This window comes from Myotis davidii, unplaced genomic scaffold (assembly GCF_000327345.1).
Source record: "Myotis davidii unplaced genomic scaffold, ASM32734v1 scaffold855, whole genome shotgun sequence".
NCBI lineage: Eukaryota > Metazoa > Chordata > Mammalia > Chiroptera > Vespertilionidae > Myotis > Myotis davidii.
Genome location: NW_006286978.1, coordinates 34,716 through 55,930, shown reverse-complemented (window position 1 = coordinate 55,930; position 21,215 = coordinate 34,716). Strand labels below are relative to the sequence as shown.

At 45.9% G+C, this 21,215-nt stretch overlaps 1 protein-coding gene across 3 annotated transcripts; it reads right to left on the bottom strand.

The window, feature by feature from the left end:
* Positions 1-6,320: 6,320 nt before the first annotated feature.
* Positions 6,321-15,991, bottom strand: FTSJ1 (FtsJ RNA methyltransferase homolog 1 (E. coli)). 3 transcript variants are annotated; one of them, XM_006758857.2, is made up of 13 exons: positions 15,573-15,991; positions 13,742-13,886; positions 13,400-13,469; positions 13,206-13,299; positions 12,770-12,848; positions 11,212-11,264; positions 11,073-11,126; positions 10,884-10,986; positions 10,698-10,781; positions 9,421-9,518; positions 9,132-9,329; positions 8,873-8,914; positions 6,321-6,813 (listed from the first exon to the last, which is right to left on the bottom strand). In XM_006758857.2, exons 2-12 carry the CDS (start codon positions 13,860-13,862, stop codon positions 8,882-8,884), a joined length of 987 nt encoding a protein of 328 aa, XP_006758920.1. In that variant the 5' UTR covers positions 13,863-13,886; positions 15,573-15,991; the 3' UTR covers positions 6,321-6,813; positions 8,873-8,881. The 3 variants fall into 3 exon arrangements, with proteins under 3 accessions (XP_006758920.1, XP_006758918.1, XP_006758919.1); XM_006758855.2 differs by having other exon boundaries at positions 9,421-9,524; positions 15,573-15,985; XM_006758856.2 differs by having other exon boundaries at positions 9,421-9,524; positions 15,577-15,985.
* Between the last annotated feature and the right edge of the window lie 5,224 nt (positions 15,992-21,215).

The window sequence follows — 21,215 nt, the reverse complement described above, 5'->3', positions numbered from 1 at the left end:
ATTTATTTCCTCATTGACCTGGAGGCTGGAAGTCCAAGACCAAGATGCCAGCAGGGTTAGTTTCTGGTGAGGACTCTCTTCCAGGATTGTAGATGGCCACCTTTCTACTGTCTTCACATGGCCTTTCCTCTGTGCATGTGTGTGAGGAAAGAGCACACTGGTGTCTCTTCCTCTTCTTATAATGCCACTAGTCCTATCAGATTAGGGGGATAGATACTCTTATGACATCACTTAACCTTTATTACCTCCTTAAAAGCCTATCTCCAAATGCAGCCACATTGGGGGTTAGTTAGGGCCTAACATATGAGTTTTGAGAGGACACAGTTCAGGTCCTAACAGTCAACAAACAAAGCACTACCTTTAAAAAAAAATCCTCACCTGAGGACATCCCTCCATTGATTTTCAGAGAGAGTGGAAAGGAAAGAGGAGTAGGGGGAAAGAGAGAAACACTGATGTGAGAGGGACACATCAATTGGTTGCCTCCTGCACCCGCTGACCAGGGCGGGAGATCGAACCTGCAACTTGAGACCTTTCTGTGCACAGGCCAACACCTCAACCACTGAGCAACACCAGCCAGGGTAACAAATCCCCACCTTGAAGAACTTTAGGACTCTCAAGGCGTCTCCTTTTCCTTAGGTGCATTCCTGAGACATGTCTGTGCAGACACCACACAGAGAGGAGAAATCACAACAGGCACGATCACAACCCTCTTGTACACATATAATTCTTTATTGCTTGCAAAGCATTGCACTTAAAAAAAGTCATGTTTATTGAGGTATATTTTACATACAGCAAACTTTTCCCTTTGTAGCATACAGTTCTCTGAGGCTTGACAAACAAAAATAGTTGGTTAACTGCCACCAAAAATAGGACATAGAACAGTTCTCTCACTTCAAAGTACTTATTTTTTTTCTTCATCTGAGGATATGTTTATATAGAGGAGGAGAAGGAGGAGGAGGAGGAGGAGGGGAGACTGTGTTGTAGACACCCCTGTGGGTTGAGAATGACTAGGGTGTGGTACCCCTTAGGTTACAAAGACTGGGGAATGGACACCCATTGTTGTTATACAGTTTGAAAAATTGACAAACCTGTGGTCAAACTGACTGGGGCATGTATACTTTTAGGGTGACACAGAGTAGGTTATGGACAACCTGGGGCCACACACAATGGAAAGTAATCATTCCTGTCACCACAGACTGGGGTGGAAACACTCCAGGAGCCACTCAGACGAAAGCACTCCGCTGAGGACACATGGTCTGAGGTCATATGTACCTCTGTGGGCAAACTGACTCTGGTATGGGAAGTTCTGAAGTCCCACAGAGGGGTGTGGACACTCCTGAGTCACAGTCAGGGCTGGGCCGATGGAGAGGGGTGCTCCTGAGGTCAGAGACGGCCTGGGCCAGACTGGTCCCTCCTGGACCATGCACATACGGGAGTGTAGACACCACTGGGTCACACAGAATGGAGATTAGACATTGCTCCTGTCACAGCTGCTTGCATGTGTATACTTTGGATGTTACACAGATGGGGGCAGAACAACTAGGGACATACAGCCTGAGATGAGTACACTCTCGAGGTCGAGAAGGCTGTGTTTATGTTCCTGGAAATTGAGATGTGAACACTCCTGAGGTGACAGAGACGGGAGTGTGCACACTCCTGGGACCTCATAGACCAGTGATGGCGAACCTTTTGCGCTCGTTGTGTCAGCATTTTGAAAAACCCTAACTTAACTCTGGTGCCGTGTCACATATAGAAATTTTTTGATATTTGCAACCATAGTAAAACAAAGACTTATATTTTTGTTATTTATTTTATATATTTAAATGCCATTTAACAAAGAAAAATCAACCAAAAAATGAGTTTGTGTGTCACCTCTGACACACGTGTCATAGGTTCGCCATCACTGTCATAGACTGTAGTGTTGACACTGCTGGATTCTTATAGTTGGGGGCATGGATACTCCCATGGTTACAGAGCCCTTTTTTAAAATATATTTTATTGATTTTTTTACAGAGAGGAAGGAAGAGGGATAGAGAGTTAGAAACATCAATCAGCTGCCTCCTGCACACCTCCTACTGGGGATGTGCCTGCAACCAAGGTACATGCCCTTGACCGGAATCAAACCTGGGACCCTTCAGTCTGCAGGCCAATGCTCTATCCACTGAGCTAAACTGGCTAGGGCCACAGAGCCTTTTGTGTGGACTCTTCTGTCATGTCTTCCCTGTGGTCACAATGACTTGGGTGGGAAGAATCCTGGGTTAACACTCTGTGGTGTGTCCCCCAACCCAAGGGTTACAGAGACTTGGTATGGACACTCCTAGGGTCACACAGTCAGGTGCAGAAACAATTAGGGTCACAGAGATGTAGGGATGTAGGGAATCCTGAGGTCACTGGACTGTGATGTGGACAAAGAAGGTGAGTTTCTTTTAAAAAATGTTTTTATTGATTTTTTTAGAGAGAAAGGAAGGGAGAGGGAGAGAGAGAAACATCAATGAGAGAGAATCATCGATCAGCTCCCTCCCACAACTCCGGCATGTGCCTTGACCAGGAATCGAACTGGTGGCCTCTTGGTACCTGGGTGGATGCTCAACTGCTGAGCTACACTGGCTGGGCAGAAGCGAGTTTCAAAAGATATGGAAGTGAGCCTGGGCTGGCATGCCTCAGTGATTGAGTGTTGATCTATGAACCAGGAGGTTATGGTTCAATTCCTGGTCAGGGCACATGCCCGAGTTGTGGGCTCAGTACCCAGTAGGGGGCATGCATGAGGCAACTGATCAATGATTCTCTCTCATCAATTATCTTTCTTTTTTTTCTTTCTTAAATATATTTTTATTGATTTCAGAGAGGAAGGGAAAGGGAGCGTGTGGGAGCAGCTATAGGGTTAAGCCTCCTACTGACCTGTTGGCAAAGTCACAAACAAGTCCCAATTTAGAGGGCACAGTCCTCTTAGCATAATTAGGCTTGACCTTATAATGCTCCCTAGATCTCATCTGGGAAGCTAATGGGCTGAGGGAGGTGCAGGAAGTGGCCAAAACAAGTGAAATTCACAAGAACAGTGTAACTATGGTCAAAACAAGTGAAACTCACAAGAACAGTGTAACTATAGTAACCACTTGCTTGTTTACATCTGACTATAAAATAAAGGCTCAGCTTGCCTCTGGATCTCTCTCTGTGGCCTCAGCCAGGCACAGGGAAGATCCAAGGAGACACCTAGAATAAAGAGAGAGAACCTGGCTATGCTGATCATCTGAACGCTGTCTCCATGTCCTTCATTCTTCGTGGACTCTGTCCACACCTTTGGGAACCCCTGGACCACTGGGGCTGCACCCTGGCAGGAGAGAGATAGAAACATCAATGATGAGAAAGAATCATTGATCGGCTGCCTCCTGCACGCCCCCTACTGGGGTTTGAGCCCGCAACCCGGCATGTGCCCTTGATCAGAATCGAACCAGGGACCCTTCAGTCCACAATCAGAAACTCTATCCACTGAGCCAAACCAGCCAGGGCTCATCATTGATGTTTCTATTCTCTCTCCCTTTCCCTTCCTCTCTGAAATCAATGAACTATATTTTAAAAAAAAGATATGGAAGTGAGTTGCAGAAACCAGTTCTGTCTGGGTAGCTGATGAGTTTGTCAGCTCCTGTTTGCTAAACTATAGAAATTGAAGACTGCAGTCAAGACAGGCTATCTGACATTTCCTTGAGAGAAGAGATATAACATAAAAATTGTTCTGTGGAACCCTTTGACATCTAATTAAATCTGTGGACCTCTTTTTTAAAAAATTAAATCTCTATTGTTGAAAGTACTACATATGTTCCCTTTTCCCCCCATTGACCCCTTCTAGCCCCCCTTCTTGCCCCAGGCCTTCACCACCCTATTGTCTGTGTCCATGGGTCATGCATATATGCATACAAGGTCTTTGGTTGATCTCTTCCTACCTACCCACCCTCCCCTGCCTTCCCTCTGAGATTCCACATTCTGTTCCGTGCTTCCATGTCTCTGGATCTATTTTGTTCATTAGATTACACATATGAGTGAGATCATGTGATACTTTCTCTCACTGGCTTATTTTGCTTAGCATAATACTCTACAGGTCTGATCTGTGGACCTATTAAAAGAATATTTTAAAAAGCATACACATGCAGCCCTGGCCAGTGTGATCAGTGGTTAGAGTGTCCACCCGCTCACCAATGGGTTGCAGGTTTGATTCCTGGTCTTGGTTGGGGCATGTGCAGGAAGCAACGAATCAATGTGTCTCTCTCCCTCTCTCCCCCTCCCTGTCTTCTTTCCACTCTCTCTAAAAACCAAGGAAAAATACCACATGATCTCACTCATTCATGGATAATAGAGACCATTATAAACTTTTGAACAATAATAGATACAGAGGCAGAGCTGCCTCAGATTGTCAAACTGCAGCGGGAAGGCCGGGGAGGGTTGGGGGGCAGGAGGTAGGGGCGTAAGAGATCAACCGAAGGACTTGTATGCATGCATATAAGCATAACCAATGGACATAAGACACTGGGGGATAGGGGAGGCTAGGGGACTGTCTAGGGCGGGGGGGAAAAATGGACACATATGTAATACCCTTTGTAATACTTTAAGCAATAAAAAAAATGGAAAAAATATTCTCGGGTGAGAATTCACACACACACACACACACACACACACACACAGCATGCACATGCAAAAACACACTCAGATACAAAAGATTGCTATGGAACCAATTGAATAGTACAGGGGTTCCTCAAAAAGTTAAATAGAACTACCATATGATCCAGGAATCCCACTTCTTGTATTTATCTAAAGGAGATGAAAACACTATCTCAAAGAGATATCTGCACCCCTATGTTCACAGCAGCATTATTCAAAACAGACAAGATATGGAAACAACCTATGTGTCTGTTGACGGATGGATTAATACAGAAAATGTAGTGTATGAATACAATGAGATATTAAAGCTGCATGTATGCCAATTTCACTCCTAAGAACTGATTGCTAGAACATCCAGCCATTAAAAAAATGAAATCCTGCCATTGTGACAATATGGATGGACCTTGAGGGTTAGGATTAGGGAGCTAAGTCAGACAAAGACCAAAACCAGATGATTTCATTTATATGTGGAATCTTTAAAAAATGAACTCAGCCCTAACTGGTTTGGCTCAGTGGATAGAGCGTCGGCCTGCAGACTCAAGGGTCCCAGGTTCGATTCCGGTCAAGGGCATGTACCTGGGTTGCGGGCACATCCCCAGTAGGGAGTGTGCAGGAGGCAGCTGATAGATGTTTCTAACTCTCTATCCCTCTCTCTTCCTCTCTGTAAAAATCAATAAAATATATTTAAAAAAATGAACTCAGAGAAACAGAGGCCAGATTGGTGGTTGCCAGAGGTAGGGGTGGGGTAAGAGACATGGGTGAATGGTTAAAAGGTACAAACTTCCAGTTATAAATAAGTCATGTGGATGTAATGTATAGCATGGTGACTATAGTTAATAATATGGTACTGTGGCCCGGCCAGTGTGGCTCAGAGGTTGAGCGTTGGCCCATGAACCAGGAGGTCACGGTTCAATTCCTGGTCAGGGCACTTGCCTCGGTTGTCAGCTTGATCCCCAGTGTGGGGGTGTGCAGGAGGCAGCCAATCCATAATTCTCTCTCATCATTGATGTTTCTATCTCTCTATCCATCTCCCTTCCTTTGAAATAAAAACAATAAAAAAACAATACGGTATTGTGCATTTGAAAGTTGCCAAGAGAGATCTTAAAAATACCCATCAGAGGGAAAAAAAATTAACTATGTGAGGTGACATTTCACAATAAACTATGTGGCGAACATTTCACAATATGCATACATATCAAATCATTATGTTGCACACTTTATTTTTTTTCTTTAAAAAAATATATATTTATTGATTTCAGAGAGGAAGGGAGAGAGAGGGATAGAGAGCTAGATACATCGATCAGCTGCCTCCTGCACACCCCCCACCTCCCCCCAAACCATTGTCTGTGTCCATTGATTATGCTTATATGTGATGTTGCACACTTTAAATTCATGTCAATTATATCTCAATGAAACTGGAAAAATTATGACCATCCATATTAATTTTTTTTTGTCCTCACCTGAGGATATTTTTCCCATTGCTTTTCAGAGTGGGAGAAATATCAATGTAAGAGAGAAACATCAACTGGCTGCCTCCCACACGCACCCCAACTGGGGGCAGGGAGTGAACCTACAACTCAGATATATGCCCCTGTGGTGCTCGGGTCAATGCTAATCACTGTACCACACCGGCCAGGGCTGCCATCTATATTAAAATGAAACAACACTGGGATGTAATAATATATGGCATTTTTATTAGTAAATCAAATTATAAGATATCCCATGATTCCAATTAGTGATGAACATGAACAATATTTCATGATGCCCGTAAACCCTACTATAAAAATGAACTGATTTGATTTGGTTTGTCAGGAAAGTTGCAGGCACTGCTTTTATAACCATGATTTACTGCTAGAAATTAATATTTGGGAATAAAGCTAAATTTTAGTTATATTAGTGAAAATAAAGATGTACTATTTTCCTCCATCATATTCATTGATACCGCTGGGAAGATTCAGAGAAGAGGCAAGATTTCAGTCAAGAACCCCTTCTGTGGTTCAAACGAACTTTCCATGATGTTTCTTTCCTGGCTGTGTTCATGGTGGTCATTGCAGGTTCCCACTCGAAGCTTGTGTTCAGGACCCAGTGACGAGATATTTGAAAAACAAGTTCATGAACACAAGTTCTGGTTCTCCTGACAGCAAACAGCTTCCAAGTTGCCAGCTATTAAAAGGTTAAAGAAAAAGTTTTAAACAAAATATGCATTTGCCCACTTTCTTCTACTTAATCATGTTTACCTGACTACTAACATTTTTTTGTGAAGTTTCCTCCCTACTTTTATTTTATTATTATTTTATTTTTTAAAATATGTTTTTATTGATTTCAGAGAGGAAGGGAGAGGGAGAGACAGAAACATCAATGAGAGAGAATCATTGACTGGCTGCCTCTTGCATTCCCCCTACTGGCCCACAACCCAGGCATGTGCCCTTGATGGGAATCGAACCTGGGACTCTTTAGTCTTCAGGCTGATGCTCTATCCACTGAGCCAAACCAGCTAGGGCTACTCCCTACTTTTATTATAAACAGTGACATACAGAAAAATGCATAAAACATATATATGTTCCGTTTAATGAGTAATAGTAGGGTCTTATTTCATATAATTGTAGGATGTTCATTCTCATTACCGATATTGCTCTGCCACGAATAAACCATGATTTAATAAACCATTCTTTTTATTTTAATTGATTTCAGAGAGAGAGAGAAATATCAGTGATGAGAGAGAATCATTGATTGGCTGCCTTCTGCATGGCCCCTACTGGGGATGGAGCCTGCAACTCAGGCATATGCCTTGACTGGGAATCAAACCAGTGACCTTTTGGTTCCTGGGTTGATGCTCAATTGCTGAGCCACACCCAGCCGGGCTAACGACCCATTCTTCAGTTGATGGATGTTTGCACTGTTTCTAGTCCGGGGGTACTACAAATAGTGCCAGCTAGGAAATTTTAGTACTTATTTATAAGCCATTGTCAGAAAGGGATGTCCCTGAATTTGAGGGCCTCAGGATGAGAAGCTCTGGCACTGACAGGTTTGGCCCACTTTGTTACAGGTAAACTGGCCCCTCACTGCTCCCTTGCACACCAGGCACAGTTCCGCCTCAGGGCCATTGCATTTGCTATTTCCTCTCCCTGGAATGCTCTCCCTAGATAGATACATGGATTCCATCCCTCATCTCCCTCAGGTCTCCGCTCAAACGTTACCTCAGTGAGGCCTTCCATACCAACACTTTTAGAAAGTGCACACTGCCACCCCCAGAATTCCTGATTCTATTTACCCTGATTTATTTTAACTTTTTTCATATCATTATATATATATAATTGATTTCAGAGAGGAAGGGAGAGGGAGAGATAGAAACATCAATGATGGGAGAGACTCATTGATCGGCTTCCTCCTGCATGCCCCCTACTGGGGATGTAGCCCAAAATCTGGGCATGTGCTCTGACTGGGAATCTAATTGTGACCTCCTGGTTCAGGGACCAATGTTCAACCACTGAGCAACATCGACCGGGCCAATATTACTTTTACACATTATATATAAAATACTAGAGGCCTGAAGCACGAAATTCGTGCAAGAGTAAGCCTTCTTTCTCCCGGCTGCTGGCACCGGCTTCCCTCTGGCACCTGGGTCCCAGGCTTCCCTCCGGCACCGGGACCCAGGCTTCCCTCTGGCTGCTGGCAGGCACCCCGGACTTGGGCTTCCCTTGCAGCCCGGCTTCATCTGGAAGGACGTCTGGGCTAATTAGCATATTACGCTTTTATTATTATAGATACATCTATATAAAACACATTATATTACAATGCAGACTATATAAATACATAGTGAAATGCAAGCTATAAGTGTGTAGTGTGTGTGTGTGTGTGTGTGTGTGTGTGTGTGTGTGTGTGTGTGGAGGGCAACTCCTGTATTCAGACCATTTTATTTATTACCTCTTCCCCAATCTAGAATCTCTACCAGGGCGATGGTATTTCCCTGTTTTCCCCACTCTACCTCCAAACCTAGAACAATGCCCAGCACACAGTACAGGTTTAATGTTTACCGAATGCCTCAATATGTAATATGTAAAATGCTTAAAGCAGTTCCTGACATACAATTTCAGATGCTTAGTAAAGGTTTGCTGAATGAAATCTTATCAGTTGATGTAAAAATTTTCAAAGGTGAAATTTTACTGATCTTTTTCTTAAAGGTTTCCTTTACTCAAACTCTTAGATAAAAAGGCAGATTTACCTTGATGTGTTAAGCTGAACAATTCATTCCGCTGTCTTCCACCTACTCAAGAAAAAGAAAAGAGTCTCAGATGTTTGGCTAAGCTTTTCCATTCATTATAGTTGGTTTTACCCATTGAATTTTACAGCTATTGGGAAGCAGGGAAGAGAATTTTGACCCCAGAAGCCACATGATTTGAGGGCAGAAAGAGGAGTACTGGGAAGGGTCACTATGGACACAGAGAAATGGCACAGCAGTGCCCTGGGCCATGTTTTCAGACCTCAGAGGCCATCAGGGTGTGGCGCTGTGGGGCAGCCAGGGGCTGGGGCAATGTGTTCACTGTGTTGATGGGGCAGTCCTGGGAGCGGATCTCCTTGGCCAGCCGCCCCTTCTTCTTCAACGTGCAGGCTTCCTGGTATGGCGGCGAGATGGGGGGCTGCGTGGGCGGCGTGTACTTGTACTCCAAGCCATCCTCCAGCTGCAAGGACACATAGCGGGAAGATGGTGAGGATCTGGGAATCTAGGAGAGCACCCCCACTCTATCTGCCTACTGTCAGTTGGGCACTCACGTCCAGTGGGTAACTGCGGTCCGAATCATAGGAGCTCAGGTCCCCACAGGCCACAAATGGAACAATGATGCGGGTGGGTCCATCTAATTGGTTGAGATCTGGATCTGACAAGCAGGGAGAAATAAGACAGGACAAGGACAAGGCTGGGATGCCTGGGATCAGTTATGAATTGGGCTGCAGCATGGGTACCGAGGCCCCCCCATTTATCCACCAGCTACTCTCACCCTCCTCCACCGGAAATCCTTTATTTGGTTCAGATCACTTTCTCAGGGAGGCCCTCCATGATCACCTCTCTAAAATATCAGCCCCACTGCTTTTTTTCACACTGCACTTTTATGTCTATCTGCCTTTCTATCATATACAGCCTGAACCTTGTCTCACTCAATCATGCTTGCTACATGAGTAGGCTCTGTGCCCTTTCCCACAAAGAGCCAGGTGAGCCCAGCTGGTGTGGCTCAGTGGTTGAGCATCAACCATGAACCAGGAGGTCATGGTTCGATTCCTGGTCAGGGCACATGCCTGGGTTGCAGGCACAGTCCCCAGTAGGCGGCGAGCAGGAGGCAGCCAATCGATATTTCTCTCTCATCGATGTTTCTATCTCTGTATCCCTCTCCCTGCCTCTCTAAAAAAATAGCCAGGCGTAAGAACCTCATGGGGCAAAATTCCATGTGGAACCTCATAGGGTTTCCACATGGGGATGTGACTGAATCTTCCTAGGCTATAATCTCCTTAGGTGGGTGTCTCAACTCGGGCAGAGCTCAGATCTTCCTGGGATAGAATTTCACCAGGTCCAAGAGTAGTTATTCCCAGTTATCACTAGAGGACTGGGCTGAAGATCCTTCTGGGATATAATATCCATATGGTGGTGGTGGTGGTGGTGGGGATTTCCACCAGAGGGTGGGGCTGAGTCTCTAGGCCAGTGATGGCAAACCTTTTGAGCTCGGCGTGGCAGCATTTTGAAAAACCCTAACTTAACTCTGGTGCCATGTCACATATAGACATTTTTTGATATTTACAACATAGCAAAACAAAGATTTATATTTTTGATATTTATTTTATATATTTAAATGCCATTTAACAAAGAAAAATCAACCAAAAAAATGAGTTCACGTGTCGCCTCTGACACGCGTGTCATAGGTTCGCCATCACTGCTCTAGGGACAGAATTTCCATTAGGAACAGAGTCTCTTCCAGGGGGTGAGGCTGAGAGTCCTCCTGAGACATAAATTCCAAAGGGGGCAGTCTCCCCAGGGACTAGCACAAGGCTCTGGCTCTCACCGTAAGAGTGGTCCAGCAGGGGTTTGGTCAGGTCTGGCAGGAAGCCCTCAGGGGGGTCATAACCCTGACAGACAGCGAAGGCCTCTGTGGGTGAAAAGTAGAGTGAGGAGCGACTGTCATCTCCACCTCGGGGCAGGACATGTCCCTGAGGTGGCATTGACTGCTCAGCCCTTCCGCCCCACTGACCGATGCTGGAGTTCCGGCTGCTCCTAGGCTTGGCACAGAGCACGTTGGAAAAGAAGACACGCAGCTGACTGTAGAGCAGTGTCACATCCCGGCCTCGGAAGATCTGCAGGGTGGAGAGGCAGAGATGGAAACATGAGGGCGACCCTCAGGGACCCATCTCTGTCCCCCACTAGGTTTCCCAAGGCTTACCTTGGCTACAAAGCAGCCCCCTGGCTTCAAGACATGTGTAGCAATGTTCAGAGCCTGTGGACAGGACAGATAGCTAAGGCTGAGGTAGAGATAGCCAGGAGGGGGCCAAACTGAGGCAAGGGCAGCCAGGGTTACTCACGGCTAGGAGAAGCTGGGCCTGCATATACTCATCAACATCATGGAGGCCAGTTACTGCGGCAAGAGGAACGACATTAGGGGCAGGGGGCATCCAGTTCTAGCTATCTTTTTGTCCCAGAGAGGTTAGAAGGCTAAAAACATTTCCCAGGCTCTCTTATTGCTAAGGTTCTGCATGCAAATTAATATTTTTCAACTAGATGCACATTCTGAGCTCCTAACCCCTAGGAGCTCATTTTAATTCTCAAAACAACCTTATTGGCATTTTTATCATCATTTTTTAACCTCCAGTTCAGATTCTTTTTTTTTTCAGTTCAGATTCTTAAATGCCAGACTGAGATCAGAGTTGACATCTCAGACTTGAGCTGTCCAAAACCAAACTCTTGCCCTTCCTACCCAAATCTCTTCCTCTCACCATCTTCCCTGTCTCATCTGATCCTGCCAGTTGTTCAGACCAAAAACCTTAGTTACCTTTGACAAGCTCCATTCTCTCCTCACACCCATATTCAAGCCATTTGTAAATCCTGTTGGCCCTACTTTCAAAAGATCTCCTGAACTGACCCTCTTCTCATCACTGCTGTCATCACTCACCTGGACTACTGCAATGGCCTCCTCCTCCCCAGGCCCCTCGGCTTACATCCTCGCCCCTCACACTGCTCACAGCAGCCAGAGGGATCCTGTCACAACCCAGAGTCAGGCATGGCCCTCCGCTGCTCATAACCCTCTCATGGTTTTCTCTGAGTTCTCATCTCAGTGAAAAAGTCAAAGTTCTTACTGTGGCCCCTAAGGATCCACACAAGGATCTGTCCTCTTGTCACCTCATGACCTCACCTCATACCACTCTCCTCACTCTGATCCAAGCACACTGGTGTTCACACACACCAAGCACCCTCCCACCCTAGGGCCTTTGTACAGCTTGGTCCTTTTGCCTGGATTGTTCTTTCTCCAGGCATGCCTCTGGCCCACTCTCTCACCTTTAGGTCTTTGCCATAACTTCAGTGAAACCTTCCCTATCCACTTTATTTAATATTCCAATAGGTACTCCCCCTCCCCCTTTTCACTGATTTCCCCATGGTGCCTATCACCTTTTGATATGCCACAGAGCTCAATCATGTTTCTTTTCTATCTGTTCCCACTAGAACACCAGTTCTATGAGGTCAGAGATTAGTGCACTTTTATTCACAAATGTTTTCCCAACATGTAGAGAACAGTGCCCAACACACAATAGATGCTCAGTAAGTGTGTCGAATGGATGATTGACTGAATGACAAAAATGAATGGGCAGGAAGGTAGATTGGAGAGCTGCAGAGAGAAGAGAGACAAGATATGAAAGGAGGGAACTGTGGACAACAGACAAAACTGAAGTGGTAGAGTGTGAGGAGGGAGAAGATGGAGGCAGAGAGCAGGCAGCTGGGTAGGGAGAAGTTGCCAGATGTAGGAAACAGCTGACAGAGGAGGAGAGAGGCAGGGAGTTGACTTGGTGAAAGAAGCCAACAAAATGGGAAATACAGAAAGACACACATGGCCCCCCCGCCCCACCTGGTCTCCCAACCCTTGTTTACCATCGGGAGCCCCGTCACACACCACTAGGTCCGCGGGGCAGCCCTCAAAGTGCCGGATGATCTCCTTGGCAGTGGACAGCTATGAAAGAGAGGGCGGATGAGTAGCCCCAAGGTCCCCGCACGCTGTGGCCATCTGACCCCACCTGTCCATGGCCCTGGCCCACAGGCCCAGAGTCAGACAAATGCTCATGCTTTGCCTGTCTAAGACCATACTCTGTCTCTGAGGACCCAGTCCCATACTTTTTTGCCAGCTCTCTGGGATGACAGCCTGCTGGCTCTGTTTCTCTGCTTCCCTGTCACACTCTCTCTGGTTCTCTCGGTTACTTTATTTCTGTCTCTCTCAGTCTGTTTCTCTGTCTCTTCCACTTTTTGTAGCCCCCAGGTGAGAGGATCTTCACCCAGGAAACACCTCCCACACCCTCAGCCATGCTCTTACCTGGGTGATGTCCCCCTGGATCTGTAACACACCTGGTAGTGGAGCCATAGCTTGAAGGTCCACAGCCACCACATGGCCGGACCCCTGTGGGCTCCTGTGGACAACACGACCCATGTCAGTTCAGTTTTCACTCCTGGCCCGCCCCCCACCTAGCCTGCCCTCCAGGAACCCCCCATCTAGGACTCCACACTCACCCAATCTTCTGGCTCAGCACCTGGCTCCAGCTGCCCGGGGCTGCACACAGGTCAACTGCCCGTGTCACACCTGAGCACACAGGAAGGTGTAGTGTCAGATGCACTTACTGCTCCAACCCGGGACCCTGCAAAATTCATCCCTCTCCCCTCGGGAGCTCCCACATCTCTCTTCTGCCCAGGGCCCCAAGATTTCTTGAGTATCTGCACACCTTCCTGTTTGGCCCCTGCCTCACAGACCCTTCAAGTTAGCCCACCCACCACAGATCGCTCGGCAGACCTAGTTCATTTGTCTGTTCCCTGTGCCTGCCCCATCCCCCATTGATTCTCCTGCCAGGTGGGGACCTTGGAAGAGTTGGAATTCCTCATTGAGTTGTAGCAGCTTGAAGGCACTGCGGGCACGCCAGCCATTTTCCTTGGCCAGGCGGTAGTAGACATCCCGCTTGTCCTTCGACGTCCGTCCCATCTCGCACACTGTTTGCCCAGGGACCTGCCAACAGTAAGTTGATGCCATCCTGTATCAGTAACTGGGTGAGTGGACCACCACCTGTGTCTGTAGATCAGTGAAACCACACCGGGCTCATCTGACCCATGTGATAGCTCACTCAGCAGATCAGAAGACTGGAACCCAGTCACCGATCCCACTGACCTCACAGAGCCTGAACAACTCCAGACTGAACCTAGGCTCCACCACTCACCACTCAGATCCCCCAAAACCCAAACTTATCTCATAGGTGAATCACTACTGATCCTGTCAACCTCCACTCTTGTTACCCACACTCCACATATTACACCCGAGACTATCGACCCTTCTCTGCCCACCTTATGCCCATTAACATCTCACGTCTCCCCAGATGTCCTCATTGCCCCTAGATTAATATAGCCCTGTTAGCCCCTCATTAATCCCTTGCTTTCATCCCCCTTATATTAATACTACATCATTGTACTCCCCACCTCCTTAATAGCTCTCTCCCTACCCAACTCTTTATTAATCCCTGAAATGATTAGGTCCCCAGTAATTCCTTTATTACTGCGTTGTTATCAACACCCATTGATGCCTGGGGGATCATGGCCTATTAGTTCCCATTAAGCTCTCAATTGTTATGATTTATCAGCCCCCATTAATTCAACCCTCCAATTGATCTCTCATAGATCACACCATTGGTAGCTTGTAATTCTTCATTACCACACACTCATGTTAATCCTAGATGATCAGTTTCCCATTCTCCCCTCACTGCACATTTTGCCTCCCCAATAATGACTTGATGATCACCTCCCAACACCTTACTATTACCCTTTCTTTGCTCAATTACCATCAATTCCTCAATGATCATGCCATGATCACCCATTAAAAGCCTTTGACTACAACACCTGTTCGTCTCTCATTTCCTCTTCGTGACCACTGCTTCCATTAGTTCCTTGATCATGACCCCCCCTGGGCTCTATTATTCCCTGCATAGCCTCACCATTATCTTTTCAATTACTATGCCCCACCACTCTTCATTAATCATCAATCCCTTAGGGCAGTGGTTCTTAACCTTCCTAATGCCACGACCCTTTAATACAGTTCCTCATGTTGTGGTGACCACCACCCATAAAATTATTTTTGTTGCTACTTCATAACTGTAATGTTGCTACTGTTATGAAGCGTCATGTAAATATCTGATATGCAGGATGTATTTGCATTGTTACAAATTGAACATAATTAAAGCATAGTGATTAATCACAAAAACAGTATGTAATCATAGAGTGTTTTCCGATGGTCTTAGGCGACCCCTGTGAAAGGGTCGTTGGATCTCCAAAGGGGTCGCGACCCACAGGTTGAGAACCGCTGCCTTAGGGATCACATCCCCATTTGCCTTCCATTATCTTCTAGTTGCTCACTCTAGCACCTCCTCATTAATCAATGAACAATCTAGTTGCTCACTCTAGCACCTCCTATTGGCCCCCATGAACTTGTCGACCATTAGCCCCTATTGATTCCCCCCATCATATCCCCACCAGAGCTCCGTACACTCATACCTGCCCCAATGGTCACACCACCGTTCCCTCCTCTATATTAACTCAAAGACCATGTGCTACTGGGGCCTTCAGATCCCCCTCAAGGCGGATCCGCTTATCTCTGGACCCATGACTACCCCAGCCCATCCCGCGATAGTAGTCCCCTTCTACTCACAAACCCTGGGTCTGCAGCCTCCTGGGTGTCAGCCGGCCAGACTACTAGCTGCAGCGACGAGGGCGAACTTCTCTCCTTCCCTCGCTGGCGGGACGATGCAGTCGTGCCTTAACTGTCCTCCGTGCCCCAGGGCCTACCGTAGCTTTCGAAGTGGGGAGGAGCGGGACACGAGAGTCCGTTCCGCCAGCAGCCCGAGTCAAACCGGTGAGAAATCGTAGCGCTTCAGTTTCTGTTCTTAGTTGCTCTGAATGCCAATCGCGCGCGCCTGCGGGCTACTGCAGAGGGGCAATCCTGTCATCGTGGAATGCGGAGGCTCCCGGAAGGTCCGGACCAACCCGAACTTACAGCGCGTGTCCCGTCACCTTGTGTCTACGTAGCTGGACGGGAGAACTACGATTCCCAGCATGCAAAGGGCATGACCAAAGCTGCTGAACTCGCGCATGCGAGCTGACGTGTAAACTGCCTTTGTTCTTTTGTCCCAAGGCTAAGATCGATCCCCCCACCTTCCTTCTCAGTGGGCGGTGAGTGGACTACATTTCCCAAAATGCTGCGAAGTGAAATTAGGCTGGGAGGTAGACGGGGAAGGAAGGAATGTGGGTTAAAGTGCATTAGCTAGCTCCGCAGCAGTTTCGCATTTCACTTCTTCAACGTGATGCTGCCTGCCCATTTTAGAACTTCAGTTTCTCCACCTGTGAAATGGGGAAATAAGTACTACCGATTTCACAGAGTTATTGGGAAGAATAAATACCTACTCACAAAAGAAACGTCTCCACCTGTGGAGGATTTTATAAGAGTTTATTTGAGCCAAACTGACAACATATGCTGGGGGAGCAAGATCTCAAATGTTCCTGAGGATAACAGTTTTGCAGCTTTCTTTATGCATTTGAAATTAAGGAGAAAGCATACATGGAAAATTGGAGAAAGCAAGGCAGGGATTGGATTACAGGATAGTTAAGATTATGTCTTCTCTTGATGGTTAATACCCCCTTTGGAGGGTATTACTTCTGATATTTCAAAGGTGTGTTAATCTAGATGCACAAGAATAATGGACAGGACTGGCTTAAAACCTTTCCATAAAGAGGTTACAGGCCTAGGGCATAACTACACACTAGCCTTGTGTAATTCTGTGTTCTTCAAACATTCTTAACTCTGACCCACAAAAAAACAACAAAAAAAAAACCCTGCCGAAACCGGTTTGGCTCAGTGGATAGAGCGTCGGCCTGCGGACTGAAAGGTCCCAGGTTCGATTCCGGTCAAGGGCATGTACCTGGGTTGCGGGCACATCCCCCGTGGGAGATGTGCAGGGGGCAGCTGGTCGATGTTTCTCTCTCATCGATGTTTCTAACTCTCTATCTCTCTCCCTTCCTCTCTATAAAAAATCAATAAAATATATAAAAAAACACAAACCCCTATACATCCCCACCAGTGCAAAGGCAAATATAATGGAAGCATTTATTATACAGTTTACCATGTACCAGGCACTATTCTAAGTGCTCTCAATGCTGTGCTGGTAAATGGTTAACAACCAACTATTTGAGGGGAGAGAGGGAGGAAGCCCTGATTTCAAACATTTGCCAATTTCCATGGTTTACACAACTGTCATCTTGCTAGATTTCAAGTTACCAATATTGTTAGGTCGGAGAGAGCCCAGGATCGGATACATGCAGACATGTGACAAGATAATGGACTCCCCCTGGAATTTCTCACAGATCAAGGTGCCAGACACAGATACCGGCTTCTTCTCCCTTAATCCACATACCCCCGCCCATCCCCTGCAGCAGAGAATTCCTCAGCTCATGTCCCCGCCCCTCACCCAACCGCAGTATAAAAAAAGCGCCCCCCTCCCTGTTGGCGTGAATCCACGTGCCCTCTCCTTGGGGTACGTGGGTCTCCCGGGGACGGGTCTCTCAGGGACGCAGAATAAACCTTTTCCTTTCCTTTCTTTTCTGATTCACTGGATTCTCTATTTCTTGCGCCGCCTCCTGAGCCACCTAACCTAACAAATATGTTGTCACGGAACACTGAAGTGCACCATTATGTAATATTTTTATTTACAGTTAAAATAGGGGGTAAATAACCCCGAGAGCGTAGAGAAATCATAAACTGTAATAAAATAAGTGATGAGTTTTGAGTATTTATCATCTTTAAAAATACATAATTTATTTAATTGTAAGTTTATATCATTTTGTTTTTAATAGCAGCTGTGTTTAACAGCCAGTTCACAAAATTCCTGAAAATTGATCAAGTAATCTGTACAAGTAGGTTCCAGAGCAGTGCTAAATCCTTTCCTCGAGCTCATTTTAATCCTTATAACAACCATATGAGCAAGTTACTGTAATTATCCCCAATTTATAGATGAGGAAACGGAGACAGGGGAGGATGTATAGTAAGTCCTCCCTTAACATTGTAAATATGTTTTTGGAGACTGGGACTTTAAGTGAAATGACATCTAATGAACAAAACCAATTTTACCATAAACTAATTGATATAACAAGAATTAAATTTCTACAGCAAAAGTATCAATCCTGAAAATAAAGATCAAACTTCTAAAACAAAAATCCCAAACACTTGTAATATTAAACATTGAAATAAATGTAAGCTACGCATACATTTGAGAAAGATTAATAATAATAATAATAAAAGATTAATAAAAACAAGATACTTATTTTCTAACCCACTTATTCCAGTTCAGGGTCATAGTGGTTAGAACCTATCTCAATAGCTCAGGGTGGAAGATAAAACCGAACCCTGGACAGGATGCCCTTCCATTACAGGATGCACTCACATACACACCCACACTAATTCACTTTGGGACAATTGCATATCTTTGGGATGCGTGAGGACACTGGAGTCCTGGAGAAAACCCATGTAGACATGGGGAGAACATGTGAACGCCACATAATGGCCCCGATCAGAATTCTTTTCCCTCATCAATAGCATAACAAAACAACATTGAACAAAAGGATGTTATTTGAGGACTGCTTGTACTGAAATATATATATTAGGTATATAAACATGCTATTTAATATGTATGTGATTATATAGAAATATAGTGACATAATATTTGCTAGTATATGTTACATATTATTAATCAAACATAAGTACAAATATGCTACTATATGTAAATATAAGAAAATACACAATACCATATATTTATGAATTTTGTATAGTGTATATGTAAAATACATGTACAGCATAAATATGCTAGTATCTAATACATTTATTTACTAAAATAACTGTACTAAATATAAATATACCATTAAAAAAATCCTCACCTGAGGATAGAAAGAAACGTCCACATGAGAGACACATCAATTGGTTGTCCCCCACATGTGCCCTGACTAGGGGCTGGATTGGGTCTGCAACCTGAGATAGGTGCCCTTGACTGGGAATCGAACCCATGCTCTAACCACTGAGAAGCAAGCCAGGGCTAAACATACTATCAAATATGTAAATATCTAATGTTCTATCAGGTGGTATAAAAGCTATGAAGAATAATAAGGTAGGGTGAGGAATTGAGTTGTTTTTTTTCCGTTATGTTTCAGAGAAGTCTTCTCTGAGGAGGTGACTTTGGGCTGAGACCTACCAATATTTGAAGAAAGAGTACTCCAGGCACAGGGAACACCAAGTGCAAAGGCCCTGAAGTGGAAACATCATTCCTTAGAACTGTGAGCTTCACTGGACAGGGGTTTCTGTTCTTTCTTGTTCACTGCTACCTCCCAAACACCTAGAACAGGGCCTGGCACACAGTGGGTGTTAAGGAGCATGTTTGCGGAATCCACCCTTTTGTTACTTTTCTCTTCATTCTTTCCTCAGTGGTGTGTTCTGCAATTATCTGGGGCCCTGGGAGGTGTAGACAGGTGACAGACATATACAGAGACATGGAGACACACCTCCTGGAGCCTCTGAGAGCCAGGGAGGAAGTAAGAGCTTGCAAGGGGAGCTCAAAGGTCTTGTGGGGGTGGTGGGAACACGTTGCCTGCAGAAGTAAGCAATTGTGAGAAAGCAAGGATTCCAGCCACCAGCCATTGCTCCACTGAGAGGAGAGGCTGCCAGGCATTGGGAACCCATACAGACATGTTCACCCTGTGGGATGCTTTCTATGTCCTGTTTTCTTGCCTCTCACAAAGAGGATGTTTAATTTTCTTTTGCAAAGAAACTTGCTTCTTCCAGCAGGGCCAGGGCATAGGAGGACAGGAACCAGGCTCTGAACTCCCCAGGCTCTTCCCGAAGCAGGGTGTCGGCCTGCAGCTCCCACCGGACACCCCACTGAGAATAAAGGTGTCCTCTCCACGGCCTCATGAAGAGGTCAAGGAGGGGAAGCTGCCAGGCCAGCTCTGTACTGGAGAGCATCTCACACCTTAAGGGAAAGATGCGGGTGGTCCAGGTGTAGGGGCTATTCAACTGACTCAAACGCCTTGCTGCCCTGGGGCTGAATTGAGGGACCAAAGAGTTGCTCAGTGGGGGGCCTGCATGAAAGGGGAGATAAGAATCCTAAATGCAACCCATGAGAGGCTGCTTTCCCAGCAGGAGTAGTCTTCATTAACTCCTTTCACAAATATGTTATTGAGCAATTACTATGTTGTCAAGCATTGTTCTAAGTGATTTACAAGTATTCATTCAACCTTACCAACGGCCCCAGGCATGATCACGCCCTAGGGGAAACGGAAACTGCCGGCTTGCAGTTGCTCCTGGCCACACTGCTACAAAGTGGCAGAGCTGGGAAAGCTCACTCTGTTAATTGTTGGGCTCTGCTGCTCCCTCCCCCTGAAGGCTGCTTAGTGACCTGTTTTAATGAAAAGCAGGGGTCTGCCTGGAGGGACTGACAAACTATCTTTGAAAAGATTCAATAAGAATTCCAAATGTCACCCGAGGGTCTGCTTTCCTGAAACAACAAAACTCTTAAATGACTCTGAGAAAGGGCCCTACTGTGATGAACAAATAAAGCATTCTTATCCCTGACACAGCTTCAATACCTAGGTCAAGTTTAAAGACATCTGTTCCTTCCAAAGCAGGCTTCCCTGCACAGTCAGATTTCCCTTTCCCTTTGTTTACCCACTACCAGCACATGTTGAGCACCTGCTATTTGCAGTGCCTTGAGGCTTAGCTGAGATATGGGGTAGAGAGCTGGATGAAGGTTAGTCCCTCTCTTAGAAGAGTTCACTTGGCAGAAATAAAATAATGATAATATGACACTTAATAAGCGGCATTTATTGAGCACTTGTTACGTGTCTGGTGGCCCTGTGCTGGGCAATGTTGGAGAGTCTGGGAGGGGAGGGGAGGGGAGGGAAGTGATTAGAGTAGGAAGCTTCTGGGGGGAGGTGGTAGATGTGGGTATGTGTTTCTTTGTCCAAAGTACCCTAGTTCCTTGGGAAGGACCCTACAGACTTTTCTTGAAACCTAGACAGCTGCCTAGCTCCCACCCCCTGCCCCCTTAGCCATCTGGGCCAAGGCCTCTGATGTCAGTCAGGTGTCTCTTTCCCAGGCCTGCCTGTAGCACAGATGTGTAATGGCTCTGAGGGGGTGGGGTATCAGAGGAGAGAGACATCAGAATAGGCCAGAATAGACAGAGGTGTGTGTGTGTGTGTGTGTGTGTGTGTGTGTGTATGTGTGTGTGTGAATACCCCCAAAGCATCTCATCTA